The sequence below is a fragment of the Aphis gossypii genome, chromosome 2 (assembly GCF_020184175.1).
Source record: "Aphis gossypii isolate Hap1 chromosome 2, ASM2018417v2, whole genome shotgun sequence".
Classification (NCBI taxonomy): domain Eukaryota; kingdom Metazoa; phylum Arthropoda; class Insecta; order Hemiptera; family Aphididae; genus Aphis; species Aphis gossypii.
Genome location: NC_065531.1, coordinates 51,855,399 through 51,880,779, shown reverse-complemented (window position 1 = coordinate 51,880,779; position 25,381 = coordinate 51,855,399). Strand labels below are relative to the sequence as shown.

General features: G+C 36.4%; 1 protein-coding gene across 1 annotated transcript; it reads left to right on the top strand.

Annotated features, from left to right (window-relative positions):
* On the top strand, nt 1-25,381 carry LOC126549623 (homeobox protein B-H1-like). The gene is made up of 3 exons (XM_050199360.1): nt 1-820; nt 17,563-17,770; nt 23,229-25,381. Exons 1-3 carry the CDS (start codon nt 487-489, stop codon nt 23,782-23,784), a joined length of 1,098 nt encoding a protein of 365 aa, XP_050055317.1. The 5' UTR covers nt 1-486; the 3' UTR covers nt 23,785-25,381.

Genomic DNA, 25,381 nt, shown 5'->3' with positions numbered 1-25,381 from the left:
TAACCAATCGTTTAGTTAACCATCGACTGCACACCGGCGCGTACCGATCGCCTCTCGCGCGTTTGCGTTCGCTGTTTAACGTTTGTTGCACTCTCAAGCGCGCACACACATTTGGAGTGTTTATGTGCTATTATTTTTATAAATATATATTATAATACCGCGTACACTCGAGTGACATATATTTTATTGTGATTTTTTTATTTTTTTTTTTTACCTCAATTTTTTGAGCTCGCGACCGTTTTAATATTTTTTTTTATTTACCGCGCACGTCGTCCACGGCAATCGTATACCTCTGTAAAAAAAAAAAATCCGCGATAGTCATATACCACTATCACGACGGCGACGCTCATCAGCGGTACGGTGCAGTCTTCCGGTCGTAGCAGTACTTCTTTGCTACAGCAGTGGCCGGCCGGGCTAGCAGCTGCAGTGGCCACCGGCGGTGACATCATCGGTAAGACAAGGACGACGACGACGACCAACACGGCGATGACCGTGCACGAACTCACAGCCGCTTCGGCGGCCGGCACCATGCCCATGCATCATCTCGGCAGATCTCGGTTCATGATCACGGACATCCTGTCCGACAACGGTCGCAATAACGGAAGCGGTTCGCCCGTGTCGCCCGCTTCGTCCACGGACGGGCCGCGCGACCTGTCCCTTCACGGACGCGCGTCCTCCGGCAGCAACGGCGGAGGTGGCGGTCAGGGAGCAGGACCCGCCGGCGTCGACGGAGGACCGGCCGACTCGGACCTTAGCGATGATCACGAGAGCGGCACCGATAGCGGATTGCCGGGTGACAACTCGTCCGTTTGCTCGAACGGTAAGTCGTCTTGATATTTTATTATTTCAATTATTATTTTATCATCCATCAAACGGTATACCTACGGTTAATTGGCATATTATATTAGATTAGGTATAATTTGTGCCTATGTACCTACAGTAAATATTGCGATCTACGCCGAGTTATCAAACTTAAGAGTTATAGGACTATAAAAATAACAATAGGTACATCAAACAATTACAATCAATAGCAGTTATTATATAGGTGTCAATAACTTAAGTCTATAATATACTTTAAGCATCATGCATGCGTTATAGGTCGGTATTTAAAATTCATAAATCAGTGTTTAATAATAATAAAATACAAAATAACTAAAGTGGTATATAGTATATAATAATGATTCGTTTCAAAAACTTTAATTTCTTCGAATTGAAATTTCACATAATTACCTATAAAATACCTATAAAATACCTATAATATAGATATAATATAATGTTGTAATTTAATTTTCATTCATTTTGCAAATATTCAGTCCTTTGCAGGGATGTCTTTTGGTCTTACTGCATTATTACTAGTAATTTTTATAGGTACCAAAAGATTCATGTAAGCAGTAAGCATAAATATACAACAATTAATAAATATCTTAATTTTATAGATCAAATTTACCTATTCGACAAAAATATTTTTACACATCAATTTATTCACAAAAAGTTTATTACATATAATTTATAGATATATATGCTAGTATAGGTATCTCATAAATCGCTTTTATATTAAATAATTAGCATCTTTTATCATATAATATCATTGTTTCGTTTACACAATATTGTCCAAGTGACCAAGTCCTTAATATACCTATAATATAAAATTTATTCAAGTGATTTTCTGTAATTAATGTATATTGGTACATACTACATATTGTATAAGGTGACTGCAGTTGGGTAAGGAACCTTAGTTAAAAATAATAGCCATCATCCTTTCTAAGATAATTTATAATAACTTAATATTATTATTATATACTTAGGTACGTATAATTTACAGTAATAGTATAACATACCTACACAAGCTGTTTACGTAATTTTTCATTTTATAGTTTTTTTTTTTCATTAAATGACCAGTTGTGCAAACATAATACAATGATACGTTACAATATACGACTTATATTAGTGCATGTATACATAGTAGGTACCTATGTATAATAATAGTAATATTTATAATATTTATATTTATTCTTATTCTTATACAAACCATTATTAATGGACATACATATAAGTTCCCATCACACGAATAGCATGCTTCAGTTGAAATACATTTATATATAATTATATCAGTGAATACGTCACAGCATTTTTCTGCACTTCCCACAAAAATATAATAATATAATATATATGAATGATTGGCGGTATAAGCTGAGTCTTTTCATCACATTGCTATTGAACAATTTAGGTAGAATGGGGCAAATATAGCAGTATGACAATAATAATATAATCGATTTTACCGGTAAAGGTAAACGGACGAAATCAAAATAAATATAAACGTATTTTACTATAGGTTATAATATTCGATTTTCTGAACCAGTGTTTGGGTGAAAAATTCGTTTCGCTAAGCGTGTATTTAAGGCACCCGTATTATTGTCACATATAAATAGTAGTCGTATAAATATAATAATCCTCTAGCAAATAAATCGATACACCTAAATTATTATTATATTGTACACACGCGCACCTATATACACGCTGCATATTATGCATATACATAGAATGATGTGTGTGTATATATACGTTACTATAATGAAACGCTAACTGCAATTTTGACGTTTGAATCGGCCGTGTCGGATTAACATCAACCCCCTCGCGGACAATAGGCGTAATCCGTAAGTGCGTACTCGAGATTTCCGCCCTTGTAATAATATTATATTACTATTATTGTTGTTGTTGCCATCCGCCGCACATTATAACTATAATTTTATATATAAGGCCATTTATGTAATATTATATACCTATACGTTACTTAAGTTTTAATATTATCCACCAATTAATGATAGTATATGCCATATGGATTATTAATAAATAATTGTAGGTAATTGTAGGTAATTGTCGTCATTAACGGAATTACTCTTTTAAAAAATGAAGATAAACGAGTATATAAAACCTATATATTTCTGATTTTTATGGATATTAATTATAAGGCGGAGAGTTGGTTAATAATTCTGAATTTTGCTATAGAAATTTGTTTACCCAGATGGCCAGGTATTATACTTAGATATAGGTAGGTACATACTATTATACTATAACATACTGATACTTTTTATTGCTTGAAGTCTGGCGATTCTACACAGAGATTATATGCTTCGATTTATAGGGTAAAATTATACAGAGCAACTTTATATTAGTAAATAATAATTGAATATTTTACGAGGTGTTTTTTACGACGTTTTTCATTATACAACAAGCAAGGTTTTTTGCTTCTTAATTTTTCATGCGCAAGCCAGCTCTTGTAATTATTAAAATATTTTACCTCTAGTGAATATATTTCACCCCTGCAGTGGAAAATTCGATACGCCTGAAGGGGAAAACCGTTTTGTCGCGACAACGAAACATATAGCACGTTGCGGGCAAGTCATATTTATTCTTTGGTTTTTTTTCTTCCCCCTTTTCACATATAATCGACTGTGGTGGTGGTTTTACACGCGAAGTCGCTGTTGCCACAACTCAAAATTTCAAACTAATTTAAAACGCAGTTAGGTAGGTATATGGAAAAAATATATACTACGAACATAGGTTAGGTTACGATAGTGTAGTTTTCCGAATGCCACGAAAGTGTGTGGTTTTAAACATACCTAAATCGATTGAATCCAATTGAGGCCATTCAAATAATTATGAACGGTCATTTCTAAAACGAATATATACAGGTATAGATACTCACACTTATAATATCGCGATCATGACACGCGATTTCCAAAAGTTTCGAAAAAATAAGTAAAACAAATAAATATAGCTACATAATAACAGCAACAAAATGTTCAAAATTACATTTGTTGTTATTATTATTTATTTATTTTTTTTTTTTGAATAAAGCATCGTTTAAATTTCGCACGCACGAAATGTCATATAACACCAGCAGCAACTGATTGAACTGTAATTTATTTTCGGTATGTATGTACTATACCAGTATAAGTTTTCTAGTGTTTTATATAAATATATAGTGTACCTTATTTGGCTAGTTATATGTAGGTATTGTGTTATGATAACGAGAGAAAAGGATTATAATATTGTCACTGTATTTATACATAATAATAAAATATACATATTTTACATGATGGTTAAAGTATAGGTACCTATATCACTGATTATACACATTATAAACGTAGGTAAGGTATACTCGTATAGGTATGCATTATAATAGTCATTTATAGTGGTTTTCAAGTGCATCTAGTCATGTACGGAAGGTGTATTTTGACCCACTTAAATTATTTAATTTTCATACTTTATTATTTTTAGGTATACCTAATAATGATAGGTATACTTACACCCACAAAACGATTGCGGCTGGTTAAATGTTCTTTTCGAAACAATATAATATATGCATTTATTACATTATAATATATAATAAACGTAATAATAATACTGCATAGTATAGTAGTACAGTATAATATAAATATAAGCGAATTTCTATATATATTTTTTTTTGTAATGTGTGCGTGATATATACTATATAGAAACTTCTTAGATTCTTATAAAATGTGTATTCGTTCGATGTTTTTATAGTACATTTTGTTGTACACTTATAATTCGAATACTATGTATAAATTGTAATATATTATTACAATATTTGATTGGCACAGCAGTGACGATTTCACCGTTCCAATTCAAAAGTAATTTTAGTATATAACCATTTGTAATTATTTAAATTTAATGTACCTATATAGGTATACCAACCTATAACTCTTATTCTTTATATTATGAAGTAGCCGGTCGAAAAGACCGCTAACGCCATCAATGTTGTCGACAAGCCAGTTAATTAAACGGAACGAAAAAACGAGCAATTTATAATGTTTGCTTTTCGTATAAGCAAACACGCGACCACTTTATTATTTTTTTCAAATTGTCGCAAAGAATAATAAGTATAATATATTATCGCTTCATTGGTTTTCGTATCATCTTGTCGTACAATACCTACGCTTAAAAAAACATTAAAATTTTTGATCTTATGATTAATATACATGAGAACATCTCCCAAATATGACGACGACGTTCTTATAATAATATATTATATTATTTACGTGTGAAACCACATAAATAGTACATATTATTACCATTTCAACATTATAAGTGACGGCAAGCAACAGCTCTCCTCATGCTCGCACTAGCAGTAAATTAACGCGTTTACGTCCGTCTGTAAGGTTTTTATTTTTTCGCCCCCTTTCCAGGACATAAGATTATATACATTGTAACGGTCGATATTTTGATATCTTTTTCCCGTACAAATATAAATGATATTATTAATAGTTTATGATGAGAATTTTTTTATTTAACAGTATTTCCTTTGAATATTTACAAATTACATATATAACATACATAACACATAGATTTTGTGTATAATCATACGGTAATTATACGTTGTTGAATATAATATGACTTCGCGATTTTCCCATTCACAATTATAACGTTTGAAATACTTACAGTTTTATTTGTCAAATGACTAACGCGTGTGTGTTTCCCTATTGGCTTACCGCGGCAAAATAATATTGCACCGTAATTAAAAACTAGACTGGGATTCCGTAATAATACGGGTGGTGGCAATTACGTTATCGGCGACGGCAATGTTATATTATATTTGTCTCGCAGATTACGGCGGCGTGTATGATAGTGTACGGTGACTATTACGGCGGTGTGTATGATAGTGTACGGTGACTATTACGGCGGCGTGTATGATAGTGTACGGTGACTATTACGGCGGCGTGTATGATAGTGTACGGTGACGGCGGCGGCGTGTCTGATAGTGTACGATATGTATAACGGCGGCGATGTTTATTTCATACGCTCTGCCCGTTTAATATTCGCGTGTACAACTAGCCGAGATTGGTGGCGATTTTATTTTAATTGTAGGGTTAGGCACGTTCTAGCCTTCCCGACGGTACGGGTAGCCAAGAACGGCGGCGGTCCTATTGACGGCGGTGGTAACGTCAGCGTGTGGGCACGTTCTAGCCTTCCCGACGGTACGGGTAGCCGAGAACGGCGGCGGTCCTACGGATGACGGTAACTGGCACGTTTTAGCCTTCCCGACGGTACGGGTAGCCGAAAACGGCGACGGTCCTATCGACGGCGGTGGTTGTATGGGAAATGGTCCGACTAGCGTAGGCCGAGTGCGTCCGTGATTCTAGCCTTCCCGAAGGTGGCCGAAAACACTTTCACACTAGCCAGTCACTAATCTGACCAGGTGGCCAAAGCGCACTGTTCGATTGCGGTGATTGCGGAGGTCCCTTATATAGTCTCTGTCCTCCGGGTTCGTGTGTCGCGGAAAGGTTATTTTATTAGCTGGGCAATGCGTTCGGTATTGGGCCGCAAACATGGAAGGTGTATTACCGCGCTCTATCGGCGGCGGATACTAGTTCTGGGGCCTTTTGGTTTTATTATTTGTTGTTGGGCGGCGCGTCGTCAGTATTAGTATGTCGTATTCGTTACATTGTCCCCTTTTTTTTTTTTTATGTATTTTTTTTCTCTTGAAGAGAGAAAAGAAAAGAAGAAAAAAAAAACTATTTACATTATATACATGGTACAGCTATTACAACTATTGACTTACAAACTATTATCTCTATGATACAACTATTAACTTATAAAAGACTATCTCTTTCGTTTATACCAGGCGCGTTTGGCTGCGGCTCGTCGTTCCGCCCGGGTCGGTTTTGGGATGATTTCTGCCTGATCATTGTCCTTGGTCATTGCTGATGGGTTACTGGTCGCCGTCGGTTCCACTCGTATTGAGGCAATTGTAGCTTCGATAAGGTTTCTTTTTCGCAACATCTCTTCGGCTTGCTGAAACACCTCCAATCCATATTGGTTAACTTCCCCATTATATCGTTGCTTGTTGATGCGGGCAGCCATTTGCCGTTGAAATTGCGCAAATTCTTTTGCGAGTCTTCGGTCATCCTGCGAGATTGGTTCGATCTTTCCAACTTGTAATTGAACCGGTTCATCGTCGATGTCGCTGTGTGCCAGTTCAAGGGCATCAGTTTCGTGGTTGTCTTCGTTCCCACTTACACTGGTGTCGTCCCATTGCTCTGTCCTCTCTTCGGACTCACTGTCACTCCCAAATGCGTCTTTCAATCTCTTCTTCAGCGCTTGTTGTTCCCTGATGGTCTGTTCATCTTCACTAAAACCATCTTCCCCAAACAGATCGGAGATGATTCGCCGATATTCGGTCATTTTAGCGTTATCCTAACTATAAACATTTATTATTTATATCTATATACTTTTATAATGGTCTCCATCACCAAACATGTACAATCACAACATTTAACACATAAAAAATTTTTTTTTTTTTTTTTTTTTTTTTTTTTTTTTTTAATAATGACAACTTTAATTATTGCTTGTATGGCCGGACATTTCTGACGTTGTATGTCACCATGTTCTGTCCTTCCTGAACCACTATGGTGTTATTCTCTCTCACCTCCTTGATATAGTATGGTCCTCGATATAATAGGAATAGTTTCCTAATTTCTTTATCCTCAGCTGAAGATAGTCTGTGTTCACGTACCAGCACCTGTTGGTTCACTTGATATTTTATGAATTTTTTCCCTTGATCCATGTTCTGGTTTCTTTGTTGTGACACTTTCTTCATCCGAGCCCTGGCTGTTTTTATCATGATCTTCGTTTCGACCTCCGGAATATTCGTGGGAAAATTTATTAGCGCCCCCAGTGTTAGTGTTTGTTTAGGTATGCCCATCAGTTCTCTAGGTGTGTATCCGGTGGTAGTGTGCGTAGTGTTATTGATCCAGAATTCAATTTTCTTCAAGTAGTTCACCCAGTTGGTGTGTTTTTTGTGGCAGTACGTTCTCAATATTCTCCCGATCTCCCTATTGGCCCTCTCTACCGGTTACCTTCGGGGTTGTAGGTCGTGGTTCTAATGATTTTGACTCCAAGTTTGGCCATACCTTTTGCCCATGCCCGGCTATGGAACTGTGTTCCATTATCGGTCAGAATTTTTTGAAATATTCCACATTGAGGTATGTATTGCTTCTCAATCTTATTTAGTATAGTCTCTGCCTTCGCCTTTCTCAGTGGGTATACCTGAATATATTTCGAAAATATATCCATCATAACCAATATGTATTTTGCTCCCAACTGTCCTGTGGGTAACGGCCCAATTAGGTCAAGTGATACCATTTCTCGTGGTTCTGTGGGAATATTTGTTTTCATTGGTCCCCTAGCCAATTGATTGAATATTTTGCTTTTCTGGCATATGTCGCATGATTGCGTTATTCGTTTAATTGTCTTGTACATATGGCTGAGTTGACAATCCGATTTAAGTATTTGATATATTTTGGTTGCACCGCTATGCCCATATCGTTCATGTGTTTCCTTGATCAGCGCTACTGCGAGTTGGTCTGGTATCATCAATCGACTTTTCCCTTGCTTATCGATGTAGAATAGTAATTGTTGGTGTATGGTATACGGTATTTGTGGGTTTTCGTGTAGACGATATATGATGCGCTGTATCTTCTTGTCTTCTTGTTGTAATTTCGGTAATTCTTGTATTGTTTTTATTTTTTCAGGATCCATACTGATGCCTTCCTCTGATATGACGTGTCCAAGGAAAATAATTTTTTTTTGTAAAAACTGGGATTTGTGTATATTTACCGTTACATTGTGTTTTTTGAATTGGTTAAATATAGTCCTCAAATGGTGCATATGTTCTTCAAAGGTTGTAGAAGTAATATGTATATCATCCACATATGTTGCCGTGAACTCCAAAATTTCTGGTCCTAAGACCTGATCCAAGATCTTTTGGAATTCTGCCACGGAATTTACTAGTCCAAATGGAAGTACTTTAAATTGGTAATTTCGTCCCCTATGCAAAAAAGCTGTTATGGCCCGACTTTCCTTCTTAAGTTGACACTGCCAATATCCCGAGGTCAAATCGATTGTGCTAAGGTATTTGGCTCCTTGAAACTTCAACAAGATTTCTTCCATATTCATGGGACATTCCCTGTCTGGTATTATTCTTTTATTTATCTTTCTCGCGTCAAGACAAAGTCTGATCTCACCATTTTTTTTTTCTATTCCAATGATGGGTGACGACCATGGCGAGTCGGATTTCTCTATAATACCAAGATCTAGCATTCTTTGTATCTCTTTGTCTATCTTACTCAATCGGGATATCGGTATAGGATACGGCCGCTGGTACACTGGCTCCCCCGGACTCACTTTGATTTGACACTCGTAGTCTCGTATTAGTCCCGGATTGTCTGAAAATATGTGCTGATATTCTTGTAATAGTTGCTTAAACACTTCCTCTTCTTTGGTGTTCAGTGTTACGTTTACTGCTGGTTCATCGATAATTTCTATATTTGTAATCTGATTTTTTTCTGGTGAATGATTTTCTGAAAATGGTGTGGTCCTTTGTTCTCCTCTAATTAACCACTTGATAGTTTTATCTGTGAAATTTATGTGTGTGTTGTACTGGTTTAATACATCTGCACCGATGATAGCACGTTCATTCAAATTCTCTACTTGTATAAAATTAATGAAAATTTGTCGGTCCCCTATATCGCAGCTACAAAACAGTTGTTTTGAAACTTTACAAATTTTTCGTCCTACTGCGTTGCTGATTTGTACACTGCTGATTGGTAACACTGGTATTTCAACATTAGTTCTGATTATTTGGTCTGCCAACTCCTTATTGATAACACTAATTGTAGCCCCGGTATCTATCAGTGCTTCTATCGGTTCTCCTTCAATGACACATTTCAAGTATGGGCTTACTGATCCCAGGTTTGCTTGTATATTATTAACGGCATGGCTGACTTGGTCCTGATCGTTTATGTCTCTCTGCTCATCTTCAGTGGCACTGATTTGATTGATTGCCTGTCTGTCTCTCCATTGTTGATTGGTGTCCCTGTTGTTCTCCTGGTTGTTTCTAGTGACTTGGTATTCTCTTGGTTGGTTAATTCGACCTGTTTGTCGCCAGTTGCTTTCCCTCCGTGGAGTTTCTTCTCTAGTCCTATTTTGGTTGTTATTGTTATTCTCCCTGTTTTGGGGTTGTCGATTTTCATAACTACTATTACTGTTCTCCCGAACCGTAGTTCGCCGGTGTTCTTCAGTACCCAATATCTTCATTGCGTTTAGTATGGTACACTCTGGTAACGAAATTAGTATTGCCCGTAGGTATCCCGGGTAATGACTGGCAATATTACTTACGATTTCTTGTTCAGCTAATCTTGGCACTTCTAGGTGTCTTAATTTTGTTGCCCAGTAGGAAAAATGTTCTCGATAGTTAGTATCATTTGGTATTTGTTTTACACTAAGACATTGGCTCCATGTTTGCATCTGTATGTCCCGTGACCAATATTCATCCTTAAATGTGTCTTGGAACTCTTGCAAGTTTGTTACTTGAAACCTTATTGTTGAGAACCAGTTGCTCGCCGTAGCTTTCAAGCAGTCCCCAGCAATAATTAGTTTCTCATCCGCATGTGTAATTTGTTTTAATGTAAAATATTCATCGAGTCTATTTAAAAAATCTATGGGGTGCATGTCTCTTCGGTTGCCAAAAAATAACGGTTTCGTAATGTCCGTTATTGGTCCCCTGCAGATTTCCTCTTTTTTATTATGAGTATTCTGCTGGTAGCTGTCTCCCAGATTTCTGAATGTGGTTACGTATCGGTTCTCCATTTCTTCGATTACTGATTGGTATTTTTCTTCTGTTTCTTGTATTTTTTTATTATGTATTTCTTCCCACTGTAATTTTAAGTTTTGAATTTCTTCTTTATGCTCTTCTTTGATATTTTGAATTTCCTTCTTTTGTTTTTCGATTTTTTTTTTTGTTCTTTTATTTGCGTTTCGATTTCTATAAATCTTCTTTCCCACTCCTCATTTAAGTCTTCATTCTTCTTTTTCGCGGCATTTTTATAATATTTAAACGATGTAGTAATTATGTAAAATTTATAAAATAAATATATATTGTTTTTTTTTTTTTTTTTGAGAGCACGAAATCTTATTTTCGGCGTCGTGGATTTCGAGTCCAACTTGTTGGGCGCCAATTGTAACGGTCGATATTTTGATATCTTTTTCCCGTACAAATATAAATGATATTATTAATAGTTTATGATGAGAATTTTTTTATTTAACAGTATTTCCTTTGAATATTTACAAATTACATATATAACATACATAACACATAGATTTTGTGTATAATCATACGGTAATTATACGTTGTTGAATATAATATGACTTCGCGATTTTCCCATTCACAATTATAACGTTTGAAATACTTACAGTTTTATTTGTCAAATGACTAACGCGTGTGTGTTTCCCTATTGGCTTACCGCGGCAAAATAATATTGCACCGTAATTAAAAACTAGACTGGGATTCCGTAATAATACGGGTGGTGGCAATTACGTTATCGGCGACGGCAATGTTATATTATATTTGTCTCGCAGATTACGGCGGCGTGTATGATAGTGTACGGTGACTATTACGGCGGTGTGTATGATAGTGTACGGTGACTATTACGGCGGCGTGTATGATAGTGTACGGTGACTATTACGGCGGCGTGTATGATAGTGTACGGTGACGGCGGCGGCGTGTCTGATAGTGTACGATATGTATAACGGCGGCGATGTTTATTTCATACGCTCTGCCCGTTTAATATTCGCGTGTACAACTAGCCGAGATTGGTGGCGATTTTATTTTAATTGTAGGGTTAGGCACGTTCTAGCCTTCCCGACGGTACGGGTAGCCAAGAACGGCGGCGGTCCTATTGACGGCGGTGGTAACGTCAGCGTGTGGGCACGTTCTAGCCTTCCCGACGGTACGGGTAGCCGAGAACGGCGGCGGTCCTACGGATGACGGTAACTGGCACGTTTTAGCCTTCCCGACGGTACGGGTAGCCGAAAACGGCGACGGTCCTATCGACGGCGGTGGTTGTATGGGAAATGGTCCGACTAGCGTAGGCCGAGTGCGTCCGTGATTCTAGCCTTCCCGAAGGTGGCCGAGAAACACTTTCACACTAGCCAGTCACTAATCTGACCAGGTGGCCAAAGCGCACTGTTCGATTGCGGTGATTGCGGAGGTCCCTTATATAGTCTCTGTCCTCCGGGTTCGTGTGTCGCGGAAAGGTTATTTTATTAGCTGGGCAATGCGTTCGGTATTGGGCCGCAAACATGGAAGGTGTATTACCGCGCTCTATCGGCGGCGGATACTAGTTCTGGGGCCTTTTGGTTTTATTATTTGTTGTTGGGCGGCGCGTCGTCAGTATTAGTATGTCGTATTCGTTACAACATTATACAATAATATATATTATACTCGCATATAGGTAAAAGCTCACGTGCGCACAGACACACATTATATACATACATACATAATATATACATAATATATATCACTCGTGACATTTTTTCTCTGCTGGCGGAAAAAAGTGACGTGCAGTGGTGGCGAAAGGGACGCGCGGTGACGATATAATATATGAATTTTATTTCCGCCGACCGCTAATTGGCGCTAATACACACTCGGCGACGGCAGTAAATCGTCATAATAACGTAACAATATTATCACATCGTCGTCGTAGTCGTCCTATATACTTCTTGTTTTGCCGCAGCGGCGACAAATATATATATTATGTAGGAACGGAGCCAACAATGCACACAGCAGAACCGAAATTAGACGCTCATCGTCTCTTTCCGTCGCGCAGCATCGCGGTAGCAGTTTATGTAGTGTGTTTTCTGTTAATATGTGTATATGTACCTATGTGTGTTAGTCATTGCGGTAGTGAATGGTGATGTATGGGAGAGTAAAAGGAACGTGGTTCAATACTATAGGATATAAATCCTTACACAATGATTAAGGAAATCCCACGTATGTAGGATATTTTATTATTGTACAATCAATTATATTATTTACTATAATAACTTCTGCCGTATCTTCGTACTTATCCATTATTATATATTTTCGTGCACCGAAGTGTGCATAACTTAAGTGTATAAAACGATTTCACAATCGTATCCCATCGTTTTATGATTCATAATACTCATAATATATATGATATATCCTCAAAGACATTTTATTCGAATTGCACTCGATGAATCAAATTCGTTCGTAGTTTATCTGCTGCAGTATCTATACATCAATTTTTGTTATTATAGCTACGTGTTTATCTAGCTATGTATCTAATTATACATTGCCATGTAACAACTGTCATTGTGTGTATTAAATCCACTGTAGACCGTTTTTCCGATGTATGTAATACATAGGTACGTTGTATACGTAGACACGCAGTACGCACACTCTATAGCCGTTTATATCATAATATTATAGAGTTATAACGCGTGTTTTATATTAGGTACCTACCAACATATACCTATATATTCAACGATAGCAAATAACAAGTCGGAAAATGTTCCAACAATCGATTTACGTGCGGTTCTGTCACGCTATCGTACAATATAATGGCTAATGTGTTGTTATATACCTACGGCCGCCGCCGTCGATAACACCGATAATCACTTTTTAACCGACTGAATAGAGTTTTCGGGTCGCGAAACGCCGCCGTATCGCACAATGTATATATAATATTATATTATTAACCATATGATATAGGTACACCATATATTATGCTTTATTCGTAAATTATTATGCAGTGTGTTCTAGTCGTCAAGGTTATGTCCCAGCGAGATTTGTCAAGCGCACCGGTTGATTAAACCGACGTGATGATGACAATATAATATTGTATTATATTGTGTTATTATAATATAGGTATACATATACGAGTACATAATACATCGCTACAACGTCACAATATAGTAAACGCCAATAAAGAACAATTTTATATATACGTAATACGTACACTTCCAAAATATGTATGTATTTTTATATCATTATATATGTATCCACGCGGAAATAAAAAAACGCGTAATACGTGTTGTGTGCACTGTGCTGTATAAACTCTATAAGTATACCTATACATGGGTATACGACAACAGTAATATTGTAGGTATATAGAGTATAGAGTAGTATTGTATATCATGTTAATATATTGAAATAATTTAATGATATTTATTACAATTTAAAATGGAAAAATCAAAGCCATATTATCATATTATATTGTTATTTTATAGGTAGAGTTAAATCGATTTTTAAAAGTTCGACTGACCACAGACGAGCAAGAGTTTTTCCTACCCAATATTTTAAAATATCAATTTATTCAATTTGAATTTAAATCAGAACTAATATTTTCTTATCTATAATATTGTTAAGATATTTAGGTATGATATCTATATTGTGAAGATAAATTACTTCACTTTAGATGTCAATACAATTTTATATATTGAATATATATATATATATTTTTTTAGATGTATATAACTAAAAAGATTAGTACTCCAGAGCATATCCGATTAGCTCATAATATTAGCCCAGACCTACTGCCACTTCGCATAAACGTGAAGATCTTTAACACAGGAGGTGTTTAAACGTATATTATTATAATACAAAATATATATACGACACAAATTTTCAAAAATTTATATCGTTGCCTATATAAAATTTCCATAAGAAACCGTTACAAATATAAGCAATTTGTAGTGTGTATATTATATAATATAACAATAATATATAATATGAACTTCGTAGTGGGGTACGGGCGGTCGGACTCCGTTTTGTGACCCCGTCCCGACAGCGACGTATTTCGCTCGGGAAAAAATCTATTATTAATAAACATTTTATACATACATATATATATTTACTCGTGTTTTAAATGTATATAAAACTGCGTATATATACAAGAGCACGCAAAGTTCTTGGCAACCGAGCCGTTTTACTGTATAAACAACACCCTTAAATAATATAATGTATTGTGTTTATGATTTTATACGTAAACCCTTCTCTCCTGTTACCCTCATCCCTTTCCGCCATTCCATGTCGGGCCGGGGTGCAAGGATTGACCCTTTACACATATATACCTATATACCTATACTTATACCCTTAATGGGCTATATCGGGCGCTATACATGCGCGACGCGCACGCCATCGCATATTCCACACACACTGACAAACACGAGTCCGGGAAAATTCGTGCGTGTAATAAAACGAAAACAACGGACAACATAAAAGGACACCCCCACGCACCACACGCCTCACGTCGCGTCGTGTCGACCTTTCGTGACTATTAATTTTTCGGAATCCCAGACTTTTGCTGCCCACTCACGTCTGTCTGTGCGCGCTTATGTGTGTATATATTTACAACATAATATTCATTATTATATTAAATAATATTATTCATTTATAGGTAGTATACCTAACCCGGTATGTATGACATACATTCTATAAGTAAACGACGATTGCTGTCATTTCTGCAGTTTTATCGCTTCTGCAGCAATTTACTGATGATATTATCAATTGTGTAGATATTGCATACGTTTTTTTTCACTTCGGGCAAGCAAAATAAAATCTAAAGTAGGTATATAGTCTGCGAGTATCTAGATTATCTACAAAATTATCACTATAGGTTTCCTAAATGCGCGTAGACATATATCTACCTCCTTTTTATTATCGGTACTTATATGTACAACTGATTGGTTGAACTCTACATATATACAGACGATTATTGTTTCGTACGCGCAATCGTTTAAACGATAACATATTATGGCCATTGCAGGCGGTGCGAGATTTATATACGTTTGAATAGCGCACATTAATTCGGTTATAGAGCGCGACTCTCCTCAGCGTGTACCGACGACTCGTCGTCGGGTCCATTAGCGTTTTATATATATAATATACACATATACCTACTAACGGGTTGGGCGGAGACTAGAAATTTCATACGCACACACACTGCAGCATATAGTTAAATACATATATAAACAAGTCGAGCACCATTAAATTGATATATCTATGTGCGAGGTGGCGGATGGAGAGACTGCAGAGCGGTGTACACCCTGCAGTAGAGGGTGTGTTGTACGTGCAATAACGAAATATACTCTGGGGGCGGTGAAGGGAGGCGAAAAGCCACGTCGCCGGTGGTTGCTGCGGCGGGAAAACAAGAGAGAGCTGCTGCTGCAACGGTATAGTAGTAGTGAACACCCTCTCTCACCCTTTTTCTCCCTCGCTACCTCTACCCTTGCACCCGCCGCCCGTACACAGTAAAGACTCTCGTATATATTAGCAACACAGAAGGGCTGAACGACGCGGACCACTTAAGCCCCTCTTGCGCGCACACCGCGGCTCATTGGCTTTCGCGGCTCTTTCCCCGCCGGTCATCCCTTCCCGGCCGGCAGATTTCTTTCTTTCCCGTTTTACTCCAATTACTGTCGCCCCGCCGCCGGTAGTACACGACAATCGTGCACAACCCCTCTCGACAGCCATTGTACGTACACACAAACAACCCCCTCCAACCTCAGCTCCGGGGTAAGTTTATACACGCGGTACATTGTTCGAGCAAGCGCGTTACGATACAACGCTATTTTTTTCCACTCTCATTTTTTAAACCCCTTTTTATTTTTTTAAATGCAAATTGACAGACGAATTATATTCGTTACTCGTAAGGTTAGGTTTACTGCTGTATAGTGTAACGACAACGGGTTTTCACACCCGGCCCAAGAGATCGGAATAATAAATCCGCGGCGCGTTTGTTTTCTCCTCGCATCACGATATTATATTATTATGAAATCGCTAAGAGTTATATGCTTAAAAAAAATATGCTCTATAAAACAAAAATGAGTTCTATTGTATATATAGCATTATGATATTAAATATTATATTATACAACTAATATTAAATGACACTATTAAAATAGGTATTTACATCTATAAAATAATATTTTGTAAAAATAATATCTTTAATATAAAACTGTGTATGCGGCTATATACATACATAATGGTAACACGCTAACAATTATTTAACAATACCTATTATAGGTACCAGTAAAATTATACCTAATGTATTTCGTGTTTGATGACAAAAAAAGAGCATTATATAGAAACATTTAGTATAGTTTTTCCGTGTACTGCCCATTGCCGTTTATGTTACAAGAGTGTTTTGTGTGATTTTTATCGTCATTTTTTATTTTGCTACCGTAATGACCGAAGCGGGCGGCAGCGTTTTGCGTGATATGCGTGCCCCGCCTAACCACCACCTCCACGACGTGCGCATTCGAGTCACCGCTGCTATTAAGCTTTATATCGCGTTTCAGATTTTATTATATTATTATTACTATTTTGTTTTCATTTTTGTCACATAATGTGTTCGTGATGTCGTGTGGTATACTACACACAATAGGTATATATATATGTATATAAGTAGGTACAAAACATTATAAATGTCCGACAAACTATGATATGCAGTACGGAATACATACTATAATATATAATAAACTTACAACTTTACAACAATACCTATACTGTAATATTAAATATAGTATATCTACTTGCCGCTAACTCTTTTATTTTGTGTGTAGAATTACACAAGTTACACTTTTATTCCCATGTATTAGTTATATAAGTACCTAATCGTTTTTTTAACTGCGCATTGGCAGCGTTTATAATAATTGTGAATTGGTTTTTGTGGAACAGGTCACAGAGACGACGATGGCCGGAATTCTGGTTCAAATCTCAGCAAGAAACAGAGAAAAGCGAGGACTGCGTTCACAGACCACCAGTTGCAAACACTCGAAAAGAGTTTTGAGAGGCAAAAGTACCTGAGCGTCCAGGACCGCATGGAATTAGCGGCCAAGCTCAATCTGTCCGACACACAAGTCAAGACCTGGTATCAGAACAGGAGGTGAGCCTAATTTATAATATTATTATTTATTAATATTAGACGTTAACTATAAGTATAAATATAGTATAGATGATAATATATTCTCGCGTGTGTATATACATCAGATTCAAGTGTAATATATTATATCCATCGCGTTTATAACCATATTATATATAGTACGCCTATACCTAAATAATATACATTACTACTTTTCGGCGGTAAGCCCGGGACCATGTTTCCAAACTCTATGTCCATAATACCTCCGCTTTGAGCTATATTTCCATCCGGCGCAAGGCGCTTATTATTATACTATTATGTTATACCTACCTACGATGGTATTATTATAAACTATAATATTATACAATAATATCTACGACAAGAAAAAATAATAATAATAACGAAACGCCTGTAGCAGAACACCCTCGACAACACCACCCCAATCGCCACTGAAAAGAGCAATAATAATAGTATACAACAAAGGTGGAGCACGTGAACAGTGAAAATTTGGTAATAGATGTATAATATTATATGTATAGTTCTCGGATTTGTGTGTGTGTGTTGAAAACGGATGTGCTGCAAAAGTCGGCGGGCGGGTCGTAGAGCAATATGATATCGTGTCTGATAAGCATTTTCGTGAGTGGCCACCGACGAAAATATTGTAATTGTCGTCGTCGTGATGAAGGGTGTGGTGAGAGTGATGGTAGGGCGTGCGCGAGAGGGTGTGAGAAGGCGTTTTTCTTTAGTAAAAATATACCGAGCGTAAAAGACAAGTGTAAAACGCTGTGTAAGTTTTTTTTCATCGTTCTATAAATATACACGTTCAACCGCCAACCGTGCGTAATATTATACGTTGCGAATGCAAATTCCGCCCCTTAACAATGATAACAATAATAATAGTAAAAAAAAAAAATGCACCCTCTTCCCGTATGCCACCAAAATATCTAGTGGAGCATAATGTACGTTATACGATTTTTATCGCGCCTCGCATATAATATAATAATATATAACGGATTTGGTATGCGGTTTTATACGAATTCGAACGATATATTTTATATGTGCGAGTAGGATTTCGGAGAAGGGTCCGAGTCAAGTATATCCTTATAGATGCACGAACAATCCATTTATAAATGGGATAAGTCGGACGTATTATAATAAAGGCCTGTTGTAACCAGGATGCTGTAGCAGTCATGTATTATATTATACGCGTTTCGAGAGACGTCCCGGTCATTTGTCAAGTACGTGCGTACCTATATACCTCTGAAGTGTGGTCGGAACATGAGTGGTATACACTCGAAGAGGATCTATTATACGACATTATAGGTACGGGTATTCGCCCGACGGGGTGCGCACACGCACAAAAGCCGCGAGAAATAATAACAACACCGATGCGCGTGTTAACTCTTGTGTAAACGTCGTCGTGGCTAATATTCCACTTATTATATTATTGTACACAAACGCCGTATAACATGTATAAAGATAATATTATGTGCCGTGTTTCGGGATGAGAAAAAAAGACGAGCGAAAAAAAATCCTGGCACATGGATAAATCTTTTGGAGTGTGAAAAATCGGCACACCACACACACACCATTGTAATAATATAATATAAACGACACTAATATACGATATTATATTGTATGCGTATAATATAATAGCTGACTGTGGCAGTCTTGTTGAAAAGGAGCCTCTGTGGAGGATTTCGCGTGTCATTTGGTATGCACTGCGGGCGCGGTTAAAGAGATAATTTATCGTCCGGTATATACAGCATCTAAGTGTGTGTGTGTGTGTAACTCTTGGTTTATTAGCATCTGCTCGGTGACGGCAAAGGATTGGTCGATCCTGGTGTCGAGGGGGTTGGCCACGACGAAACGACAAATTAACATTATAATACAATATTATAATATGTTGTATTGTGTAATACGCGCCGCGAGTTCAAAAATTATTTCGTGTCGTCAACATTGGAGTAAAGAGATAGGTATTTCGATGTTTTATTCTTATTCCTCGAAATTTACGTCGTGTAAACTATTTCTATATACACTTAGGTTCATGCAATATTATTATAAACCTTAGCAAAGGGCTATCGCATATTATTTAATCGTCTGTTTGTATATACACACACGATGATAGGTATTATTATAAAACGTGCAGAACGCATCCTTGTTAGTACCTATACAATATATTATACGTATTAAAATGTTCGTTTATCGCGTTATGGACACTATTACTGTGGTACTTATATACTTGGTTCGTTAAAAAAAAATAAAAAAGTAGTTGGCGAGCGCCGTTGTCTTTTTATGTTACCTCGGCTATAATACCTATATGTGATTATAATATTATATTATATTTTCACGGTCGGAAAAGTTGATTTACTGACGACTGTCGTTGTCCCAGTTGATTTATAAACGCACTGCGCCATACCAATCGCGTCCGCGTCGTATTTACTGCTGTCGTAACGTTGGCTCACTAAATCAAAGGCTAAAATTAGTCGCGTCCGCACACATTATGTTATACTGTTGTACCTCTTATGACGATCACGTAATCGCGCGTGGACAAGACGAATGCGTTCCGACCCAGTCTTATATAATGCACCTATATATTATATTTATAATACATACTCGTTTAAAAAACTGTATTTGGCGCCTTTGGCACACCACCACCTCCTCTATATGCACAAATAGATACCGGAATTAGAATCGGTTACGACTCATTAACCGCTCACACTAATAATATTATTATTATAACATATTTTAATGCCAACAGTAGCTTTCTGAATAGTCTCTTCGTAACGAGGTATTATTATTCATCGTATAATCGCGTGGTCATAAACTGATTGCAGAAACATATCTTTATAGGTATACGTAAAAATTATAGCGCTCAAGTGTTGTAGGAGTTTGAAAGTAAAATGCTGATTTATAACGATTTTTGGTTCAAATTATGGTTAAGAAAAGGGTGTATGCAGAGTGTTTCAGAAAATCAAATTTATTTATTTACTTATGCGTGATGTTTGGAAGAATTTAATGTGACTTTAAACGTTAATACCTTTAAACATTAAGAACGCTCGTCTTCCAAGCAAATTTTTAAACCTTAAAATTGTTTATAATAATAGTATAATACTCGTAATATTGTGTATTTTGTACACTCGTACAACGGTTATTTTTGCTGATCGTTTTAATTGACTTGTCGCCGTCGCGCACTGTCTATTGTGTCACGCGGCAAAAACGTCGTCGATGAAGACGTTAAAGCATCGTTCGCGAACACGGTAAAAAAAAACTACCTACCTACCTATAAAAAAACGCGTAAACTAAAAAAATAAAATAAAATCCCGAAAATTTGACGAGAAAAACCGAGGATGTAAAAAAACGAAGATCCGATTGTGGCCACGCGTGAATCGTGTGCGTGTCGAGACACTAAATAATAATATTTTATCTACGACGAAAAAACGTAAAACCATAATATTAAACGTCATACACATAAACTGCTGTTATAATATTATAGTATCTATACGTATATACTATTATATTACATGCATCATAGTCATCGACGCGCGCGCGACTCGAGACCGTATATATATGTATTATATATTATATGATACTGGAATTTTGTGTGTTTTCCACGGGTCGTTCGGGTCACGTTCAAGCAGTGGCAACGGTCTATTGTGTATATTATATTGAACGAGAATGATGATGACCGTACCCAGTCAGCTCGCTCGTGCTCGGGCACGTCGTCATATTTAATGGAAAAACACGTCTTTTCGTCGCGGGTTTTCTTATTATTTTTCTAAGCCCACTCCCCTTCCCAGACGCCCCTCAGATTCACGCGTACAATGGTTTTTTTTTTTATAATTTTTGTTCCGTCCGTGTTGTAATAACAATAAATAGGAATAATAAAATAAAAAATACAAGAGGCTATACCCAGCTATATCGTCGCATCTGTATATACGAGACTATATCGATATGATGCGTACTGTTGTACATTTCGCCGCCAGCATCAAAAAACTCATGAAACGAATCGATCGTGTGCGTGGCAGCCGCCGTTGTTATATATACATCATTGACGTTTTAATCGATGTGTCTACGCGACGCTGCATGGAGGAACAAAAAAATTTTTAAAAAAATCATCCACGCCGTGCCGTAATCGTGCTCAAAAGTTATATCTATCGTGTAATATAATGATGTATTTAATAATATTATATATAAGTACAACCGCGACATCTCTGCGTGTCTATTTTGTGTTATAATGTATTATTCCAAAGCCAATATGCTACGCTGAAAGTATATGGCTAATGTAGATGAAAGATCTGATAATGTCAATTTCAATGTTATTTCAGTTATCCTTTTACTAAGTATATAGTGTAATAATTTTAGTCTATCTCATTATGTATACTATATTAATATATATTTAAAGGGAAATATACTTTGTTTAAAATATCAGTGATATTAAATAAAAGCTAATTTTACTCGTCTTCTCGTTCACTGTGATATTGCCAAGGTTTCTAGCCGATAATTATTTTAAATTTTAATGAAAACGTATTTTTCTTGGATAGGTATATACTCTGCGCTAAATAAATGAGTCTAATGACACGTTTTTTTTTCATTTCTTTCCGAAATATGTGTAGAATAACTATATCATTATAATAATTTTTATATTATGCAAACGTGCTATAGTATACCTGCTATATAATAACATGGCCGAAGGGCATCTGTTATTTATACAGCTTAACACGCACCAAAAATTTTTTTAAATTAATTTTTGAAACTAACATACGAGCGCTATCATTTTACATGACTTCTATATTCTGTACTACCTACTAAACGAGTGATTTTTTGAGGAACAACTAAAACATTTATAATTTTTAATTGGCAACAAAATTACTTGATTTTAGTCTACAGTTTATTACATTATAATAATTACAATCAAGTCTGTTTTGTATAAACATTCCGTATTTTCCCATCGAATGCCTTCATACCTACACTACACAATACTAATTTAACGTTTTCAGGGTAATGTTAATAATATTACATAAGTTAGACAAAAGATAATTGTTTAAAGCTTTAAATAATTAAAAAAATGAAATGCGCACATGTTTGTGTAAGCTAACATAAATGAAAAAAAACAGGCTATAAACTGGTCGTCGTACTTAAAATAATTATAAATTATAACAACCTAAGCTTGCTGCAGTGATTTTTTTGTTGAAAAACTCAAGGGTTCTGTAACTGTTTATAAAAAGCAATTAATTTTTTTTTTTTTATCACCATAATTATTACATTGAAGATATTCACTTTTCTGATATCTATACTCATTTAGAGTAAGTTTTTAAACGATTGGATTATTATGGGACAACGCTAATTTTATATTCGATGAACAAAATACTTAAAATGTTGAATCCTTTGACAAAACTGTATACATAAATAATATTATACATAAGTGAAATATAAAAAAAAATACGTTTTCTAATCCGATTGGTGTTGTTTTGTTGGGCAGAACCAAATGGAAACGTCAGACGGCAGTAGGCCTGGAACTGTTAGCCGAGGCGGGCAACTACGCGGCGTTCCAACGGCTGTACGGCGGGCCGCCGTACGGATGCTGGCCATATCCAGCCGGTGCGGCGGGAGCTGCGGGCGGCGTATCCGGCGGGGGCGGTGTCTCGGGCGCGGGCGGCGCACCGTCGGCCGCCGACCTGTATTACCGTCAGGCAGCCGTGGCCGCGGCCGCCGTGTCGACACTCCAAAAGCCGCTGGCCTACAGGCTGTACCCAGGCATGGCGGGCGGACCGGGTGCCGCGGGCTCTGGCGCCGGCGCGTCCGGCCACCATCACCATCATCACCACATACCGCCGCCGCCCGTGCCGCTCGCCCATCCGATGTACTACGGAGGCGTCCACCATCCGGCCACCATGCCGCCGATGCCCGGCCGCAGTCCCACTCCCGAACCACCGGGCCGATCGTCCCGGGACTCTCCCAGATCGACGGTGGACAGCCGGCCGGGTTCGGTGGACGTCGAAGACGACGGGTCCGACTCGCCCAACGTGGACGTTTAAGCGACGACCGCGGCGCGCTGGCCCACTGCGTGCCATATAACGACCATCATCGCACCGTGCACGTGACATTCGCCAAAATTATATGGTCTGTCGCTATCGTTGTCGTGTTTAAAAGTGCAGTTGCAGTGTATTTATCTACAATGAGATGACACTGTAAAATGCATACTCGAACACATATACACCCACCTAGTCGTCGTTTAATTTTTATTATTATATTATTTTTATTATTATTATTATTATTATTTGTATATGTATAGTATTATATTTGCGTTCCATATATACCGACTCTGACGCGAAAAATGTGTTTTTTACTCATTTTCTTCTTAATGCGAGAAATTATATTATTACTACGACAGACTTCATTACTTTTAATATTATATTATACAATTTTCAAAAACCTTATACGCAGAAAACATACTTATATAATATGTATATTATACCCCCTCAAAGTACAAATATTTAATTTTTAATTTATTCGTAGTGAAACCGTACAACACGTTTTTCAGTGGAAAAGAATATCCGAATTTGTTCGTTAACACACGCGTATATAGGTATACTTGTTATTATTATTACCATTATATCTTACCGAAGATTTTGTTATGCGTTTGTTCAAATTTTTTTTTTATTATTATTATTTCTTTTTATTTCAATTAAACCATGTCGGTAAGTTAGAGACTTTAACGTTCGTCAACCGTACGATAACTCATTAGAGAAACAATATACAATTTTAATACGTGGGTACTATACATAATATTATCTTGTCTATTAACATACGTGTATATTGTATATTTGTTCGTCTATATACTTTTGATGTAGGTACGTTTTTAATAATTTTGCTTACCACGATTGTTTATTATCGATATTATATTATTATTATTATTACTGTAAATATTACTTATATATTACGATAACAATTAGATACCGATATTGTATATATATATAGATACAGTGTAAGTGATAAGTATCAATAATTTATTTCGTATAAATATGATGATGTAGTGAGTAAGTAAGTGAATAAGTATGAATAAATAATTATATTATACGAAGTCGTGCAATGTAATAAAACTAATTAGATTATATGTTATACGTATATTCTACCATAATATATATATTATATATAGACATTTTATTAGTTATAATCATAATATATAATTGTATGTACCTCAATTTTGTCGTCAGGCTTGGTATAACTGTATATGTATTATGTACGTCTTAAAATATGTGTATTGATATACGCGATATTTTTCATGTAATCGTCAAGTGTAGAGAACATGATCGTGCCAAAACAAAAAAAAAAAAAAATAGTGTACGCGATTAAAAAACAAATGAACATTATATATAGGAAAAAATACCAAGACGCTTCGTTTTATATAATATATGATACACAATAATATTATTATATACCTAACATTTAGGAATCATATATATATAATTATGTTGTAAACAATATTTATATACATATATTATAATTATACATATATAAACGCTAAAGTACACGATCGCGAATCGTTGTACGATGTTTTTCCGTGTAAATAATATCATTCTTGTTACGTGTAAAAATATGAAAAATAAATTAACATTATTGTTTAGAGTTTAA